Source organism: Psammomys obesus, unplaced genomic scaffold (genome assembly GCF_907164565.1).
Source record: "Psammomys obesus unplaced genomic scaffold, mPsaObe1.curated_primary_1811, whole genome shotgun sequence".
NCBI lineage: Eukaryota > Metazoa > Chordata > Mammalia > Rodentia > Muridae > Psammomys > Psammomys obesus.
In genome coordinates this window covers 9,894,904-9,915,132 of record NW_026596079.1, presented here as the reverse complement: position 1 = coordinate 9,915,132, position 20,229 = coordinate 9,894,904, and the positions used below count along the sequence as shown (strand labels likewise).

General features: G+C 44.4%; 1 protein-coding gene across 2 annotated transcripts in view; it reads left to right on the top strand.

Annotated features, from left to right (window-relative positions):
* Tg (thyroglobulin) overlaps positions 1 to 20,229 on the top strand; it is a 185,109-nt gene that overhangs the window by 63,901 nt on the left and 100,979 nt on the right. Inside the window, exons 31-36 of one of the 2 annotated variants that reach the window (XM_055626696.1) lie at positions 1,025 to 1,201; positions 3,523 to 3,634; positions 5,195 to 5,274; positions 5,974 to 6,117; positions 13,208 to 13,273; positions 18,030 to 18,032. In XM_055626696.1, coding sequence (XP_055482671.1) covers positions 1,025 to 1,201; positions 3,523 to 3,634; positions 5,195 to 5,274; positions 5,974 to 6,117; positions 13,208 to 13,273; positions 18,030 to 18,032 — 582 coding nt within the window. The remainder of the gene's footprint in view (positions 1 to 1,024; positions 1,202 to 3,522; positions 3,635 to 5,194; positions 5,275 to 5,973; positions 6,118 to 13,207; positions 13,274 to 18,029; positions 18,033 to 20,229) is intronic. The other variant, XM_055626695.1, reaches the window with a different exon arrangement.

The window sequence follows — 20,229 nt, the reverse complement described above, 5'->3', positions numbered from 1 at the left end:
AGAAGAAAACAGGAAACAATCTAGGAACCTGCCACAGAGGGCCTCTGAAAGCCTCTGCCCTGCAGACTATCAAAGCAGATGCTGAGCCTGATGGCCAACTGTTGGGCAGAATGAATGGAATTTTATGTAAGAAGTGGGAAATAGCAAGAGCTGGAGAGGACAGGAACTCCACAAAGAGAGCAACAGAACAAGAAAATTTGAACACAGGGAACTTGCCAGAGACTCATACTCCAACCAAGGACTATTCATGGAGATAACCTAGAACCCCTGCACAGATGTAGCCCATGGCAGTTCAGTGTCCAAATGGGTTACATAGTAATGGGAAGAGGGACTGCCTCTGACGTAATCTGATTGGCCTGCTCTTTGATCACCTCCCCCTGAGGGGGGAGCAGCCTTACCAGGCCACAGAAGATGACAATGCAGCCACTTCTGATGAGAACTGATAGACTAAGATCAGAAAGAAGGAGAGGAGGACCTCCCCTATCAGTGGACTTGGGGAGGGGCATGCATGCAGAAAGGGGAGGAAGGGTGGGATCAGGAGGGGAGGAGGGAGGGGCTTTTGGGGAGGATACAAAATGAATAAAGTGTAATTAATAAAAAAAACTTCAAAAAAATAATTCCTCCATCAGATTGGCTGGTAGGCAAGTCTATGAGGCATTTTCTTAAATAATTATTGTTGTGGAAGAACACATACCATTGTGGGAAGTCCCATCCCTGGGCTGGTGGTCTTATATTGCACACACAAAAAAAGGAGGCTGAATAAAGCATGGAGAGTAAACCAGTAAGCAGCGTTTCTCCATGACCTCTGCATCAGCTCCCGCCTGAAGGCTCCTGCCTTGAGTTTCCTTCCTGATAGACAGTAAGCTGTAAGGTGAAATAACGCCTCTCTCCCCTGGTTGTGGTTATGGTGCTCATCACAGCAGTGGAAACTAATGCAGTGGCCTCTGCCCTGAAACAGTCCCCAGATGATTCTTCCACCCAAGGCCTTTCATGAACTAAACACCAACTGCCCTCTTCCCTCTAGGGTGTGCCCAGGAGCCTGTTTTCTGTCAACTTGCAGACATAATGAAGACCTCACCTCTGTATTTCACCTGCTTCCTCTACCCAGAAGCCCAGGTCTGTGACAATGTCATGGAATCCAATGCCAAGAACTGCAGTCAGATTCTGCCCCACCAACCAACGTCCCTCTTCCGGAGAAAAGGTAAGCACTGTGATCTTCATAATCTAGGTAGCTGATGGGCCACCATTCTGTGGGGTCAGAAATGGTGAGATTCACTTCTTTTTCTCTTTAAAAATAATATTCTTCACACACACACACATCAAATATTGAAAAAAAAGGATACCATAAATTTTTTTAAAGAGAGCAAACATTTTAAAGAGAGTAAAGAGAGATTGGAAGGAGGAAAGGGAAAGGAAAGTGATGTAATTATGTAATTACATTATAATCTCAAAAATAGTATATACATATTTTTATATATTATTTATGCTAATAAATATAATATATACTTATACAGGTAGATATATGATAGACAAATAGATAAAAGTAAGGTTACTCATGGTTCCATGTGAAGCATTGAAAAGGGCATCAGGCTGGCACTGTAGTTATCTGCTCTGCTCTGGGTCTCACCTCAGGCATTCACCACTTATGGACTTGCACCAGGATATCATGCAACTGTGTGGCACAGAGATCTCAGAAACAGTAGCTTTTACACCACCACAGTTGTTGTTTCTCTTCAAAGGCAGTGATTATATCATTTTGTCATCATTATGGTGATATTATTTTTTAACCATGTTCTCCCAGTAATTTCTTCTTCCATCTTTGTAAAAGGAACTTTTACTCTTCTGTTGTAATTGTTGTCTTGGAGGCTTACTGCCTCTGTCTACTAACCTAGGCCTGGTCCTGGAAGCTTATAGCTTTTGTACAATCTAACGTAGGCCTAGAATGTTTTCAGCCTCTGAAAATCACTGCTTACCCTTTCTTGTTTTTTCTGAGCTCTTCTGATTTAACTCAGCTGTTCTGGCTCACACTCTTCTCCCAGCTAACTTACTCAGTTTGGCTTTTCACTTGGCCCCTGAATTGCTCTGCTTGACCTCAAACTAATTCCAGTAATCTTTTCTAAACTTCTGGCTCTTTCTCATTCTGTGGCTCATTTGGTTTTCACCTGAGTTCTCTTTCTGCAGTTCGTCTCTCTGTTACTGTCCCAGTAAAACTACCCATCCTCCCTCTTCACATTGCCCTTTAAGTAGCTTCTGTTTCCTCTCCTTATAAGAGTTAGGCATATCTTATTCCATCAAATCTTCTCTGATCTGTTACTTTTTTCTGCCACTCAAATAAACATCACTTTCAAACATGGGTGCTTCCTTCTACAAACAAACTTTACCTTCGTTGTTGAGATTAAAGGTATGTACCACCACCTAGACCTAAGTTTTTCTTTATCTGAAACTTGCTCTATACCAGGCTGGTCTTGAACTCAGAGATCTGCTTACCTCTGTCTCCTGGGATTAAAGGTGTGTCTGTATTCCCGCCAGATCACACAGACCTAGAAGTTCTTTGGATGTGATCTCTTGCCAGAGTAGCCATGTTTTAAATAAAATTCTTCTACATGTCTTCTTTGCCAAAGCCCTTCTCATGTATGGAGACCCTCAATTTCCCCTTAAACATCAGAGGCCACAAGGCTGTGGAACAGCTGTTACTATTTTGTGGAAGTTCTTGACTGTGGTTTTCTCTTTAGTATAATCTGGTCCAGTCACTCCTGGTGGGATTCCTCATGTTAGTACTCACAGGCCCTTTGTCAGAGGAATCTCAAGCGCTTGACCTGAGCACACACGCTAGCAATGTGGAGGAATATCAGGTCTTTAGGAATCTTTGATCATGTTCTCAAATTCACTGTGGGATTTGTGTATCTACTATCCAGGGACCCTTAGGGACTGCCTCTTCTGGTTATTCTAAAATTAAACCTTCCATCTTTGTCCTTGTGGAAAGAGCACTTAGTCTACCCTTTCCTCTAGAGATGCTCAGATCCTCTGAAACCAGAGGCAAATACACTCCTTGTTGCTTCTCACAGGGGAGCAGAAGCTTCCTTTCTAGTCTCTGGAATCAAGGTTTTTTTCCCCTATAGGCTTCCTAGATTCTGAGATTGTATGTTCCATCTCTCTCTGATCTCGTTTCCCTGTGGGCCCATGCCTTTATAAGAGTTCCATGCATAAAGCTCTGGGTTCCATTCCAAACACCTAATGGTGATTCATATCTGTAATCCTAGAACTCAAGTGTCAGAGGCAGAAGGATAAGAAATTCAAAGACCTCCTTGACTACATATGGAATTCAAGGCTAACTTAAGCTACACAAAATCCTACCTCAAAAAAAACAATCAAAATAGTCTCCTGAATCTTACTCTAGTGATATTTGGGGAACAATTATATGAGATTAATCTGACGTGTTCCTGGAAGTTCAGTTTGGGTTCTACTCATTATCCCCATTTTTGCAAGAGTAAAATAAATTTTATTTCTTTTCTCTCTGTGCAGTTGTATTGAACGATCGAGTGAAGAACTTTTATAGGCGCCTGCCATTCCAAAAGCTCACAGGGATTTTCATCAGAGACAAAATCCCCATGTCTGGAAAACCCATTTCCAATGGGTAGGTGGCCAAGTTCTACCTCTACACTTATTATTAAGACTCCTTGGCTTCCACTAAAAGGTTGGGTCTCAGCCTTTAAAGGCAGAAGCATAACAATGATACAATGCAACGCTAAGGATATGGGAGATAGTCAGACCAGGAATCTGTGATAAAGGCAAATGACATTAATTACAACATTCAGCACCTAGTATGCAGTCAGCTAAGGGAGCCCAGATGTCCTGAGCAGTCTTGTCAGTTAATAAAAATGATCAAGATGGTCATAAACTTGTTCCTTGGAGTCTCCCAGTGCTGTGTTCAGAGTCTGGAGAGCAAGCAGAGTTTTTAACAGAACCTTAGCTTATAGGGATGTTTACGTATTACCTCTCCAATCTATACTGTTATTGCTTCATTGGCTTTTTTTGCTAGTTTTTATGACTGAAGATGAGGTTCCTCTCAGCACACTCTATGAACCCACTCTTTAAAATCCCCAGACATACTTTTGCCTAACCACATTCTTTGGCCTGCCCCAGACCTCCTGGGACGAGACTCAAGAGTCAGAATTTTAAGTAAAACCCCCAGTGAGTCTTTTGTATTTTAGTAGTTACTGAGCCATGAACTGTTAATCTGTGAATTGCTGTTGAGCTATGGAATTGCATCACGATGCTGGCAATTAAGAGCTATTTCTGAGAATGGAGCTGAAAAGATGACACAGACTGCTTTGTCGGGAACCAGCTGGACATCACCTTACTACAGAAGGGGATAGAAGCTAAATGTTACCAGGCTGGGGGAGGAGATAGAAACAAGATAACTCTTTGTTGGATGTCACCATAATTCTGGTACTGGGACAGGAACTGCCGGGAAAGACCTTGTTATAAGCTAGGAAAACCTATAATCCAGGATAGAGCGCAACTGTGGGCTTTAAAAAGGAAAAGAAGCAATGGGTAAGCAGGTGGATAGCTGAGCAGGGGTCTAGGGCAGAGAAAGCCAGAAAGATGACTTAACAACTTCCGAGCAGAGTTGTAGCCTGCACTGGAAAAGCCACCAAGCAGATACCCGGTTCAACACTGGGATGTGCCTTGAAATCAAGAAAGAACAGCACAAATGAAGCAGGATCCTCAGACCAGAAAAACAAAACAAAAAACCAAAACAAAACAAAAAACAAAACAAGAGGTTAAGCATGCTTTCGGGAGTCAGGAATGATTAATTAAATTAAGACATAGGGTCAAGGTAGGGGAATCTTAGAACTGGGCTCCAGAGCGCTGGTATAAGGTGCTAAAGTCATCCTACTATGAAGCTGCAGGTGGGGTTTTGCAGCTACACTAGGCGAATGAACAAAGATGATCCTGGAAAGGGCTTGAACGAGTGAGTAAATTAATGAAAGACCTAAAGACAGTGTTCCCAAGAAAAGAGTGAAACTTTTGTCTTTAGAAAGCTAGAATGTCAATGTTGGCCAAAGCACCCACATTTTATGAGCTGACAAAGAAATCTGACCCCTTAAGTTTGAGTGATTCCATTCATTCTGCACAGTAGGACCTGGTGGTCCACGGGAAGCTTCAGATATGTCTTCTCTCCTGACTCCAGGTTCTTTGAGTGTGAGCGACTCTGTGACAGAGACCCATGCTGCACTGGCTTTGGTTTTCTAAATGTCTCCCAGCAGCAAGGTAAGAGTAATAAAGGTGACAGCCCGCAACCCCCTGGCATACACCTCAGTCTAGAAACACACACATTTATGGTCCTCAGCATCTCTGCATGACAGGGAGGATGAGTTAACCTCATGTATAGTAAGGAAACAGAGGCTGAGAGAAGCAAGTGGCTCATCAGTATGAAATTTGCAGGTAAAGGTTCTGGTCTATGATCTGTCTACCTCACATACACACATGTCTATCTGATTCCAGCAATTCTCCCTCCTTGTTTCCATACTTCACTTAGATGTCTTCTGCTGTACTTTCAGAGCTCTGTCCAGGCAGTATGGTTGTCTGAACTTTAGATTCATCACATGATCTATATGAACACTCACTCTGTTGCTTACTGATGGTGTGATTCTGGAGAGTTCGCTTATAATCTTGCCAGGCTTTAGCATCCTCTTCTGTAAATAGAAACACACATTTCCTTCCGCCCCAGACCCAGTGAAATGATGCCCACAGATTGGCAGGTATTCTGCTAGGAGCAGCCACTTCATTCCCGGACTCATTGACTATAGCTTACAAATAGAAGATCTAGGTTTGTAAAAATGGACAAGCCCCTACCTGGAATACAGTACAGAAGTTCACACATCTGTTGAGCAATGGCTTTAGAATCCCTCCCACTCAGCTCATATTTCTAACTACCTCACTTTCATGGATTCCTGGGTTCTCCACCAGGAGGAGAGGTGACCTGCCTGACCCTGAACAGCATGGGCATTCAAACGTGCAGCGAGGAGAGTGGAGCAACCTGGCGCATTTTGGACTGTGGCTCTGAGGATATTGAAGTTCACACCTATCCCTTTGGGTGGTACCAGAAACCTGGTGAGTAGCCTGCTCTGACAGCTGTGTCTCATGTTGACTGTGCCCCATTCCTTCATTAGAATGATGTCTTTGGATCAGAAAGATTAGTCAGAATTCACTGGGTACCAATTGATTCCGTTTAATTTAAGAAGAAAAGAAATGCCTTGGGGACTGCTTGTTAGCATGGAGGAAAGATGACACATTAGAGCTCTCAGGAAATATGGAACAAGACCAGGTTTCACTGGTATAATTAGACAGGGTATGCAGCCAGCTTCTTCAGTCTGCCACTTCTGGTAGCTTTAGAGAGGCTGCTCATGGTTTCCTATAGAAGCTTTACATTCAAGGTTGCCCAGCATGGCCTATGAGGACCCCCACTGCTGGAGGGAGAAAGGGGTGGCCTGAGTGGCAGTCTCAGCAAACACAAAAGTACTGGAAGAAAGAAGGCTGAGGTCTTGTTGCTGGACAGACAGCAATGTCAACAGTTGTCCACCCTGCCACAATCCCTTGGTCTCCTCACTGTGTCTATTGTTATTCCATGTCAGGGTGATGTAATACATGGTAATGTCATGAAAAGGAGGCAGCCTTAGGATTTCAGAAATGAGTAGCCTGGGCCCTGCATGGGTCACGAAAGCAAGTGCTTACAATGAGTAAGCACTAAGTGCTCTAAGACTCATTTCTGGGTGTATTTTAAGAGAACATCCAAAATCAATGAAGCAAAGAGTGGACATTTTTGTGTGTGCTTAGATGCAACTACACTCACATGCCATGTTAGCATCTTCCCTTCATCAGAACAGGACGGTCTCTGTAAGAGCCATACCTCTCCTTAGCTTCTGTCTGTAGGACAAGCAACTGAGGTTCATGGGTCTCATCTATCTAGGTTCCAGGTGTCTATAGTGCAGACAAGTTCATGGAAATGAGAAAAGACTAGCCATTTGGTTTTATCTCAGGAACAAACTCATGGCAATGTCTCAGAGATGAAAATACTGTCTTAGGAAGTGACAGAGAAGCTGAACAGAGGATCAGTGTCACCAACCTTCCCTACAGATGGTTCCTTTCTCATTTTTATTTTTGAGGGAATCTGGTCAGAACTTACCATTCTTGATCCTTCCCTTGAAACTAGAGTTACATAATGGTTGGTGTAACTGAAGATTTCGAGAAATGGAACCTTGGTCTCCCCACATTCTTCATACTGTAGCCCGGCATTTCTCTACCTGGTTTAGCCAATAAGAGAAAACTGGCATCTTTCCCATACCTACTGTGTATCAGAAAGATACCAGCTCTACATGAGCCATGCCATTTCACCTCATAGGAGCTCAGTGGAGTGGGCATCACTTCCTCCATTTTCATGATACAAATGAGGCCAACAGTGGATAACACTGGACCAGTCACATGGCTATTAACAAGCACCCAACTTTAAATCCCAGGTCTGATTACCCCCAGCTTCCCCTGTTCCTTTTGGATAAGCCCTTGGAGGCATCTAGTTATTAAAGTCTCCAGATACTTTGCCTGATTGGTACCAATTCTAGTAACTTATAAGCAACTAATTCATCAACTGAAAAAGGCTTACATGATAAGAGAAAAGCTGCTCCTGTAGTGGTCTTTCTAGTCTAAACCATGTTGGAACTAAAGAGTACAGTTTGGTTTCTAGAGCAGAACTTCCCTTGGCCATGCTCATGCACTTATACGTTTTTAGCTTTGTGGCAATTGGTATGAACATGATTATTTCCAGGCTGGAAGGCTATCTTCCTGTTATTGGCTATCTTCTGCATACCACATCATGATTTGAAGTTGTTCTGCTGAACTTTCCTCTCAAAAGCTAGAACTGTTTAAAAAAAAAAAAAAGACAAGATTTGTATAATGAAATTGCCTCAGTGAACTTATATTTCATGGAATTTTCCTTAAAGGCCAGGGAGGAGAGGGGCACCCTTGCCAAACACATTGGATCTACAAGACCCATGTGGACAGTTGCAAGTCTTAAGCTGCTTCAGAGCTATTCACCTTAGGGCCTCCTTGCCTATCCTGTCACCTTTTTACCCCGCCAGCATCTGGAAAATGCCACTTTCCATTTTCATTTGACGATGGAAGAGTTGGACAGAAAGAATCTTAAGCAGTAATTCATTTGCTCAGAATGTGATGGAAGTCAGGCCAAGCTGTTTCAACATCTTGACAGGCTGGCGAGGACAAGAACCCAAGGTACTCCTGGTTCCAACAGGTTCCAGCTGCTTTGGTCCTTTTCATCTGACAGCCTGGAGTGCCAGTGTCTTCCAACACATACTGTGTGGCTCAGGATAGGGACTCAGGAGTCCTGATCAGAAGCCACATGGCAGAGAATGAAAAGTCATATCAGGGCTGTCACTCAACAGCAAATACTGCCACGTGTCAAGAGTGCCCTGCAGCTTCTGCTGTGACAGCTTAGCCTCTGTCGGTGAGGCTCTCATGCTGGAGGCCAGCACTCTGCAAGCACTATCTTGTTAAATCCTTATCCCCCTGTCGGGAGGGGGCAAGAAGGTCAGGGAGGCTCAAGGGCACATAGTAGATAGAGGACAAACCTGAAACCCAGTTCATTTTTACCTCTAAGTTGCTATGTCACGTGGCAGAGTGTGAATGATCCTGGTTTCCTGGCCTTCAGAATCTCTCAGTCTTAAAGAGAACTACAAATGCTTGTTGCTGGGATTTCCACCATAGGGCTGGACCCTACAAAAATGTACTGGTGTGCTGTCCTGGTCGTTGAGGAATAGGAGAAGAACAGCGTTGCTTGTTTTTATAGGTATAGCCCAGAGAGGCCAGAGTAAGCATGTGTGAATAACTGCAACCCAGCAGGCACAGACTAGAGGAAGTCTGACTGCAGAAAGTATGGTCAAATAAGAAAAGAAAAAGCCATGTCTTTCCAGTCCTTGTGTTTGTATCAACCAATCACATATCATAGCAGAGAAGGACCTGTACAGGACTGGGGAAAGTACCACACACCAGGCCTTAGCCCTCAAGTATAGGTTTGATCCTAACTGATTTCTCTTAGTCAGTCCTTGCACAAGACACATTCATCGAAAAACTCTGATAGAGAGACGCTGTAAGAGACTGGCCCTGCTGTAATCATGAAGCAAAATGGCTGTCTGCAGACACAATTCTGAGCATGCATATGGCATCAGTGTACTCTCTGGGAGGAGGATTTCTTTCCTGTCCCCCATGGAGGTTATACGTTCTCCGACCAGAGAGGCAAATCACAGCAATGTCACAGTGTCACAGGTGTTGCTGTGGTGAGTCCGCTGAATGAAGAAGTAGAGAGTATAAAAGGGAAGAAGAACTGCTCCAGGACAGGTTATGCCAAAGAGACTTCAGGAAAAAGGGAGTCTGAGATGAAGGGTAGAGGGCAGAGGAGCAGAGAGTAGAGACAAGGGAAGTATATTCCCTCCTCCACCTCTCACAGCCTCAGAGAGGGCTGCACATGAGCCATTACAGTCCTCTCTTCATCCTCTCTGTGCTCACAAAGGATGAAACATAGCTGGGTCCTTCCATGTCCAGGGACAGAAAGACACACACTAAGAACACAGAAGCATCCAAATGGGTCCCCACAGATCCTGTGGCAATGGGCTTCCTGATGCAGCTGTCCTCACGTTCATGCAAAGTTTGATGTGTCTTAGTACAGAAATGCAGAAGCCCTGGCCAACTTTGTGAGTGAAAATGAGTTGTCTGTAGTCCTCCGCAGCAGCAGCACCCAGAAAGGATACATTCTTAGTGTCTAGAGGATCAGGAGGGTATGCAGGGCACAGGGGCTACTCAGGTCCACAGTATCATAAGACCAGGCCTTCCTGCATAGGTGGGAACAGACCCTGGTCCCCCCTGCATCTTGATGAAGACAGGGAAGGTCGCCTTTCCTGTTTGTATGTGCACTACGTGGGCTTCAGTGGGGCAGCCCTTGACTTTGCTCACAGACTCAAATGTATCTTCTTGAAATGACAGTCACAGCTCTGGACCCTTTCTTCTGCTAGGCAAGGGCCCTCAAGACCTGTTGAAGTTACAGACACGAAAGAGACATTAGAAAGGGAATGACAATCTCTCCTAGTTTTCCTTGGGACCCACACAGGATGGTGCCAAATTCACAGAGCAGTAACTGTATCCTTCATCCTCACTTCCATCATACCAACACTTTCACAAGTACAATGTGCTCCTACAATTGGCTAGCAGCTAGTGTCCCTTCACCATGGTGTTTTCTATCTTCTCATAAGCCAGTGAGGTAAGGTTTATTCTGTTTCTCACTCATCCAAAATTTGAATGGAAGCTTCCCCCCATGCCAGCACTTTTGACACAAAATGTGTAGTCCCCTCTGTAACAAAGACTCCAATTCTCAAGACATAATATATGTGCCCAGTGATTCTATTAGTTCTGACACTAAATACCTGAAGTTTAAGTCAGAACTCAGAACCTGCACAAAGGGTACAATCCCACATGCTTCCCTTGCTACCTGTTAACTCCAAGGCCAGAGGACCTGTCCTTCCAGGCAACTGACTGTAAGTTGAGACTTTTCATTTTCCCCTCCTGGTGTTCAATAGTTTGCCAAAATAGCTCAAGGAACACAGAGAAAGCATTAGCTTCTATTCATATTTTACCAGGAAAGATTCAACTGGAACTAGGCTAGGGTGTAGCTCAGAAGTAGAGTGCTGCTCTGGCATGTGTGAGGCCCTAAGTTTCATTCTCCACAAGCAAACAAAATACAAAGCCTTACAACTAAATTCTAGGGATATGGAAGAGGTGTGGAGGACAAGGTGGAAAGTAGGAGGGGTGGGCTCCCTTCCTCCCCGTCCTGGCCCCCCGCCACTGGCCATGTGCTCACCAAACTGGGAGCTTACCAAACCCAGCAGCCGAGGAGCTCTGTGCCAGGAACTAGGATGAAGTCTTGATCTTACTGTATGCCAGTACATAAATGCTGTGTCCCCTGAGGTCAGTCGTCAGACTGATCCCATTCTACTAGATTGCTGCTGCAGGCTGATCTGGGAAGCAGTGTGTACACCTGAGTGCTGGGAACTTTGTCTTGGTCGCCTGTCCTCTGTTCAAATGCTTCTGTTGTCTCTCACTTTCCGTTAGAGCCACACAAATATACATGGAGTTTTCTGTGGATTTCAGCTTGGATTTCTAGAGCAGGATGCCCAGATTACAGGAGTACGCATTTGTGTGAACACCCTTGGCAGATTGCCGGACTGTTCCCTAACGACTGTACTCTTAGGTACCCTATTCTTAGCTTCTTCCAGGAATGGAAGATGTTTGGCAGGATGTGACTGGAGTCTGGATGCAAAGCTGGTCCAGAGGAGTGTGGGGAATTGTTAGCAGTTGTAGGCATTCAGTGTGGTGCTTTCAGTATGTAGGCTCAAAGGGAAACTTATTGGGCCACCCTGCTCCCTAGAGTCAGACACTTGGGAGATGGGGCTCAGCACAGTATTATCTGTTGTTACCAAGCCCTGGGGTGGCTTTAATGTCAGCTAAAATTTGGCAATTTATATATATATATGATGGTGGGAAGTACCTCCAGGCAAGTGGAACCAAGGAGTAAAAAAAGTTACAAATGAAGGTTCTGGAGCCTTGAGAGAAGGGGGCTTTTGGTGCTATGTGGTTACCACAGAATACCACAGACAGGGTGACTAAGAAGTAAATGCCTCTAACAGTTCTAGAGGTAGGAAGGCCAATTAATGCCAAGGTGCTGGCATCTGGAGAGGATCCTCTTGCAGTATACCAGGGTAGAGGCAATGCATGGTAAGAAGCAAAGTGAGAAGATGACAACACAGTGGTGGCAGTAGCTTTCAAAACAGAATTGCTCACAGGATCAGATCCAGAGGCCACACATACCTCCCCAACCCCTCATCCCCACCATGCCGTTTGTCTGTTCATGAAGGTGGGAGCCCACGGAACCTACCACCACTCAAAAGTTCCACCTATTGACTGTCATAGATGCAAATGAATTTCCGCAAGAGTTTTTTTTTTTTTTTTTTTGGGGGGGGGGAGCATTTGAGTCACAGCATAGTGTTTTGCATACGTGATCAAAGAGAAGAAGATAGGAGGTGAAAATATTGGAGGAGATGTCCTGGATTTTTGGAACCAACATAGAAACAGACTTGACCTGGGGGACAAGAGATAATGACATGAGTGTGCCATTGTGAGGAGGGCAATATGCTGAGTGTATAATGCCCGAATTTGTTGACTGCTCACTGTGTTTCCCAAGCTGCAATAACAGCTCACAATACTGAGCAAGAGAACTGTTGACTCTCAGCACAGGACCTGTAAGGGGTTTGCTCAAGATCATACTATGCTGGAGAAGGCTACACTGATCTACTTCTGGAACCACTAGTTCTAGAGCTCTTAACAACTAATCATGGATTCCCACAGCTCCCAGTAAGGGAGAGGAGTTATGGGCATGGTCAGGTTTTGTTCACTGGAAGAAGAATTTGGATTTTTTTAGTGAAGGGAGAGGGATAGAAGAGGCTAGTTAGCATTTCTGTGTTACCTACAGGGTATGTGGTTTCTCATTGACTTCATATGTCATCTTCACTATAAGAACACCAAGAGCAAGCATCAAAAGTAGATGACCTATCCCACTGCACTTCTTCTCTGTGATATATTATGTTCAAAGCCAGGTCTATCTTTCCCCAAAATCCAAGTATCCCCACTCATGCAACTCGCTATGTATCATTGCCTCTTACTGATCTCTTGTGCCTTGTTTCTGTGGCACACATTACACATCAGTTTGCCTCGTGTACTCCCGACAGTAACCTTGGTAGCAGGTAGTGTCATCTCCAGAGTACAAATGTAGAAACTGAGGCAGGTTCAGGGGTTATAGTGGCAGGCACTTGTGGTGTGCCCGATGACACATGAGTGAACAATACATGCCGCTCCTGGGTGGAAGCTGAAAGGCAGTACTGAGGTGTACTGAAACCTCTTTACCCTGTGTGGTGGTAACTGAAGCATGGATTGGGAGGGAGCCTTCCTGGCCCGGGGTCCTGAGAGAAGTCATTGTGGAGCTCCACCTCTGGCTCACGCTGACCTGCACAGATCTCTGGTCTCCACCGCTGCCCTGGACCTCTGCTGTTGTCTCCGTAGCTAAAACACTGCCTTTCCTTCTTTCTAGCTGTATGGAGTGACATTCCCAGCTTCTGTCCTTCTGCTGCCCTGGAGTCCCTTGCAGAGGAAAAAGGTAAGTTCATTGTCTACCTGATGATTCTTGGGAGAAATAGCATCTCTCCCCATTTCCTACTCTTTTCATTTGCTTTTGTGCAATATAATTGTCTTTCTAAGATATGGCAAGGCAGTTATATTCATGAATTCTAAATTTCATGGATCCAACACATTTCAGGTAACATGGATACCAGCAATGTGCCTTTTTCACAGAAATAAATGACAGGAGTGCACACATAACAACTCACAGGACCAGGTGGGGCTTACACCTGGTGTTTTTGTCCTGTCCAGATACTCACCAGACTCATACAGCCCCAGGCAAGGCCAGGAGAGTGGTGTTGTGGTCTCAAAGCAGAAAGGCGGTTGCTTATTTGGGCAAGTTGGCTGGAGCTTGCAGCTACTGTACAGAGGGTACACTAGACATTGAAGCTACAGCCCTACACCCAGGAGTTCATCTCAGATGAGGCAGCTCATCCTTACGTTCCTCTGCAACATGCTTCAGATGGCTGAAAGGTAGTAGGGAACACAAGAGTGAGGGGGCTGGGGAAACTCTGTGCTCAGGGGTGAGGTGAAGGGGGCTGTCCAATGTAAGTTAAGCCTTCTGAGCTGTCCCTTCCTCCACTTCTCCTTGTACGGGCATGAGAAGCACATACATGGTCCCAGGTGCTATACATGCCATCAATCCCTGTAGATTCCTGTCCTAGTACATGATGCCTGAGATGTCTAAGATACCTGCTCTTTGTTGTTACTCTTTTTTCTCACATCCCAGCTTTCCTGACAGTCACACTTAGTGATGGACAAACAGCTGAAGATAGCATTGTGTTGACAATGGGGGTTGTTCTGAGTCTGCTAATGCTTCACTGGTTTGGCATATTTGGTTTTTATGTATCTTCATCGTTGTAAAAATGCCAGAATCAATGAATACCCAGAGCCCCTTCAGAAGGCCAAGCTGTTTACTAAGCTGATTCTCCAAAATAGGAATTTTATGCCAGAAAAAGTGATGTTTTAACACTTGGCTCACACTGCCTAATTGCCCTCAAATACTTATTCCTAATTGTAACTAAAGTGTTTTTTTTTTCATATCACATACTCATTATCCTTAAATATTATTGTATCAAAACAGTGCTTGGGGTGCAAGTGTCAAGTAGAGCTGCAGATGTGCAGATCAAGGCAGAACAATGTGTATAATGCTTGTTCTGTTTGTGTTCAACTTTTGTCTTATCAAGACTTGGCATACCCCACAAGAAAAGACAGTGAATGCAATGGAGTACGGAGTGTCTCCCTCCATGCAGAGCACAGCTCTGCGAAGATGCTTCCAAGGCAGGGCTGATGTTGTGGCAGTTTTAAATGTGCCTTCACTGAGTCAGATTTAAAAGCAGAGCACAGCCCATCTGTGCTGAGAGTTCCTCTATTGCCCCTATTGGAATGCAGAGTTTGGAATTGCTACTTTGTTTTTTTTAATGTTTATGATTTTTTATTTTTATAGTTTATTTATTTATTACAATTTATTTACTTTTTATCCTAGTTGATTTTTTATTTTTATAGTTTATTTATTTATTACAATTTATTCACTTTTTATCCTAATTGTAGCCGCCCCCTCCATCTCCTCCCAGTCCCAACCACCTACCACTTCCTCCCCTATGCCCCTTCCCTAGTCCCTTGATAGGGTAGGACCTCCTCACCTTCTATCTGACCTATCAAGTCTCCTCAGGGTTGGCTGTGTCATCCCACTCTGTGGTCTGGCAAGGCTGCACCCCCCAAGGGGAGGTGATCAAAGAGCAGGCAACTGAGTTCATGCCAGAGACATTGCCTTCTCCCCTTATGAGGGAGCCCACCTGGAAACTGAGAAGTGGGTCTAGGTTCTCTCCATGCATGGTCATTGGTTGGAGCATGGATTCCTGCAGGCCCCCATGGCCGAGGCTTTTTGGCTCTGTTGGTCTCCTTGTGCAGTTCCTGTCCCCTCCAGGTCTTTCTATCGCCTTCTTCTTCCATAAGGTTTTCTGTACTCTACCCAAAGTTTGGCTATAAATCTCAGTATCTCCTGGGTAGAATCTCCCAGAGGTCCTCTGTGGAAGGCTCCTGTCCTATTCCCTGTCTTCTCCTAGTTCTGATGTCTATCCTGTTTGCCCTTCTGAGTAAGGTTTCAGCCTCTTCCCTAGGGTCCTCTTACTCAGAAGGAATTACTACTTTGATGTGGATCAGAGGCAAGGTTTGGTTCTGCCTTTAGTTTTTGGCTTACCACTGTTTGATTCTGATTCAGACAAGTGAGCATGTGTGGGTGTCCATCGTGTATATGTAAGAGTCTCATTCTTGTAAACTTTTTGTTATGGGGAAAAAAGGAAGCACCAAACATTTGCAAATCTTTTGATTATCACTTGGAAGATAGATGATAACATGATTCATTTTTCAAATGAGGAATCTGGGGATCTAATGGGTTATATGGCTGAGCTATGAGCCCACACCAGCTGGCTTGTCCCAGAGTTAGAAGAGATTTACTTTGATTGCATTTCTGGAACAGACTGACAGAGGTGAACTCTTGAATCTAAATCTCTAGTTTTCTTTTGTCAGTTATGTTTATTAGTTTCCTGTTCAGTTTTGACATTTTAATCATGGACCTTCTCTAATAAAGTACTAAAGTGGGGCTCACTTGAAATGCAGACCCCAAGTAAAGTCATCATGAGTTAAGATGGTGGTTTTCCAATGGAGAAATCTATCCTTATGAAAAGTGTATGGTGTCAGTATGAAAGGGCAGTGAAATGGACAAGAGTGGAATGAGCCTGCAGGAAGACTGACAGTTGATTGTTTATTAATGTCTGGAGAATGAAGGGAAGTGGTTATGGCTAGGGGTAATGTATCAATGGTAATGGAGTATCCCCACACCAGGAGTGTCTGCAGCCAATGGAAGACATTTTCCTGTGGAGACACACTAAGGAAGCAGATCTCTCTGGTCACAGTTGTAGCTCTTGGTGACCACACTCACAGTGAGAAGCTGCCTTCTTCCCATTTTCCTTTTCAGAAGAACATCTGGTTTTCCATGAATAATACAAGGTGGGAAGCTCACACAGCAGGTCTGTGACGTGGTTCTCATTTACAGGCCACATCTGAAAGCCAAGGGTCTGAGACTCTCAACAGCAGCTGCTGCCACTACGTGCCAGGTTGAAATGCTCGGCACTGAACGCTTCCTTCCCTGTGGAGACCCCAGGGCTCAGAAATGCTTCAAAGCCAGCATTACCTGTTCTGTTCCACAGAGGACAGATCATGTGGCCTAGAAGATTTTGGCTGCCAGGCAGCCTTGGTTTGGCTGCTAAGCTGGTGTGGTGATACTTTCCTGTGGTTCTGACCTCTAGAAAGAAGAGTGGGGGTAGGGTGAGACCAGCCTGGGTTCCAGTGGGAGATCAGAATACTAAGAAGTACAAAATTACCAAAGCCACTAAAAAGTGCAAAATTACCAAAGCCTTTGCTGTTTGTCTCAGGCAGCCAGAGGAGTGTAGGGCACACACCCCAGCCTCCCTGACAGCTTCTCTACTGTTGGGATGAAAACTCAGAGAAAGGTTGAGGAGCCAAAGGACCCTCTATTACTTACCACAAGAGCACTAGTAAGGACTCCACATACTCTAAGCACCTCAGATAACACATGTGCTCTATTACTCTACAGCTATTAATTCTTAATTGAAAAAAAAAAAGTCTTGTAATTTCTGGGAAGAGCACCTAGCACACTGAAAGATAGTTTTTCCAGTTTTCACATGAGGAAGGTAAGGCTTAGAGGGAAAAAAAAACAGCTCAGATCTCCTGGCTGGCCAAGGTAGCCCACCCTTTACTTTGTTGACACAGCACTGTAGTACTAGGCCCTTCTTTTGTAAGAACTTTACAACTTGGAAATTCTCCAAGCTCTGGAATGTAACCTTTTTTCCTGGAGTTGACCTGTAATGAGAAAGCTAGAGTAGTTTAAAATGGTCCTCTAGCTGTTCAAAATGAACATCTTCAAATGTATTCTAGTCTAGCTTTTTAAAAAACGTAGTCAACATTAGAAAGAAAAGACGTGAGGAATGAGTAAATCAACCCGATTAGCATATTCATGATCACATTCTGTTATAAGAGTTTTTGAGGAGAATATTTGAAATTTATTCTCTATGCCAGGCATGGTGGTACATGCCTTTAATCCAAGCACCTGGGAAGCTGAGGAAGAAAGAGCTAGAATTTCTAGGTCAGCCGAGACTACATAGTAAGAACCTTTCTCAAGAAAAAATAATACTGAGAGTGATGATGATGATGATGATGATGATGACAATGAAAAGAAATTCTTGTTCTTAGTGATTTGAAGCTCACCACACTGCAGAGTAGCTCTCTAGAACTTCCTTCCTCCACATCATACAGATGCGTTCTACTGTAAGAGGATTCATCAACGTACATGGCTGTAATTGCCAAGGAATAGTCAAACAAGACTTCAGAAAGGCATGGGAGTGCCTCACCTACCTGGGTTGCCAGGGCCAGGTTGGCAGACCTTTCAGGCCCACTGTCCTGGAGTAACTCAGGCAGACTCAGCTTGCTCTATCCTCCTTTCTAGACCCTACTCTCCCCTCTCTTCAAGGGTTTCAAGGATTTTAGCGGGACATACTGCTGTGTAATAGCCTAGATGCAAATACAGGCTTTCCAGCTAAAAGCTCTTTGTCTTTGGGCATGCCCGTCTTCATGGTGTGGCAGTGGCAGGCTGGAGCCCTAAGTGTGAATAGGGTTAGAGTCAGACTGAGGCTACTGAGGTTTGTGCTGAGGGCTAGTCTGTTTGTCTCCATCCCATGGAGGAGGCTCCAGACCACAGCGTGGCAGAGCCAGAAGAGTGCAATCCTATGCTTGCTCTGCCAAACTCTGTCCTGTGACCTGGATTGGAACCTCTATAACCTTTAGATGCCAGTGTCTTTTCTTCCCAGACCTCAGCCCCTCATGCTGTAAGAAGGATTGATATGAAGTACGTAAATTCTGTTAGCTTTCATTTTGTTCCTGTTTCTGTGATTTGTGTGGAACAGGCAAGTATGGATGCCCAGACCCAGACCATAGGCTTTGGAGAAGGTCATGCAGCTGAAAAATCTCAGGGTCCCTCCTTGCCAGCCACAGATTGCTGCTTCCTGGAGGATACCTGGTGTAGAGTTCTGTGATTAGATTTAGATTTTGTAGCAACCAGAGGCCACTGTGTGAGAATGACCAGAGCCAGCCAAGACTTATAACAAGGAGGCCCACCTTGAGTCTGTGAGGGACATTTTCCAGGCAGGCTATAAAGATCATTCAGCCCCACTGTCTTCTGGCCTGTGGTGAGATAGAACAAGAACATAAGACATTCTTCTTTTACCCCGACAGTGGCCATTTTAAAAATAGAGCAAAAAACATTCTGCATTTAACAACATCATGTATTAATCATCATAACATTCAAACTAAGGACCATGCATGGATATAACCTAGAACCCCTGCTCAAATGTAGCCCATGGCAGCTCAGTATCTGAGTGGGTTTCCCTAGTAAGGGGAACAGGAACTATCTCTGAAGTGGGGGAGGCTCTTTGACCTCCCCCACCCCTGGAGGGAGGAGAAGCCTTGCTAGGCCACAAAGGAGGACATTGCAGCCAGGCCTGATGAGACCTGATAAACTAGGGTCAGATGGAAGAGGAGGAGAACCTCTCCTATCAGTGGACTTAGAGAGGGGCAGGGAGGAGATGAGAGAGGGAGGGTAGGATTAGGAAGGAATGAGGGAGGGGGCTACAGCTGGGATACAAAGTAAATAATCTGTAATTAATATAAAAATTTTTAAAAAAGAAATGAATGTAGAATTTTAAGATCCTTACACACAGTCACCAAAAGGAGCACCCCTGAAACTTGACATGGAGTTTTCAAATTTAATCCAGAATAAATAACTAAATTTTGTTTTTGGGATCAAAATAATGTACAAAGACTGCTACAAACAGATGGTAAAATGTAAAATAAAATGCTCTAAGATTGAGTTCTGTGAGAATAAATCCAACATTCAAATAGATGCTTGACAGAGAAGAGGTACCTACCACAGTAGTGGCTGATGCACAGTGTTTATATATAATATATTATACATATTACAACTTTGTTGGAGAGTCTATTTTGTCATAAATGTCTCTGGCATCATAATAATCATATGTGTGCTTTTAAAAAACAGAACTAAATAGAGGAAACAACAGGCATCATCTAGTGTTCAGGAGAATCTCTCCCCACTGGACAGTCTCCAAATGGCGCCACATCCTCATTTGCCTGGAGAGGAAGTCACCTATGGTAGACCTTGGTTCCTGCATTTGGAGATAAAGTTCCCCCAAAGCTAGCAATGCCATCTGATTAGTTGAGATAGTGTTGATGCCAATGGGCTCAGAAAGTGATGCATTATTGAGCTCTTATATTCTTGAACAAGTGATAGCGCAAGGATGTGGTGAGTTCCTGGTTGATAGTGAATTGACATGAAAACCACCAGGATCCCCAGCCTTCCTGCTTCAACATGCTTCTGTGTCCTCAAAAGTTGTGTTTTCAGAATGACTACAGAAGGTCCATGGCCCCCAGATGCTGGCCTCTTTTGACCTCAAAGACTCACTCAGGAGACATCATGTAGGCTTGGAAAGGTACAAGTAGGAGTATTGGCAGCGACTTGGCTTCAGACCTTGGGGCATAGCACAAGATTTTGCTCTCACTTGGGGGTGAAATTTACTCTTTAATTACAGAGACAGAAGCCTAAACATGGAGTATGGTCAAGGTTTCCATCTTTGGAACATAATTGTCCACTATGGTCTGAAACCCATGATCACGCTACGCTGAAATTTCAGCTTCCCACCAACTAAGAACATCTAAGAGTTACCACATCACAAAGATACTATTTGAGTTGTCTGTGAAAATAACAGCGTGCAGAGCAAGCTGAAGAAAATGAGAGCCCAGAAGAGGCTGCTGACTATGGCCGAGCACAAAAGGACCCAGGTCCTA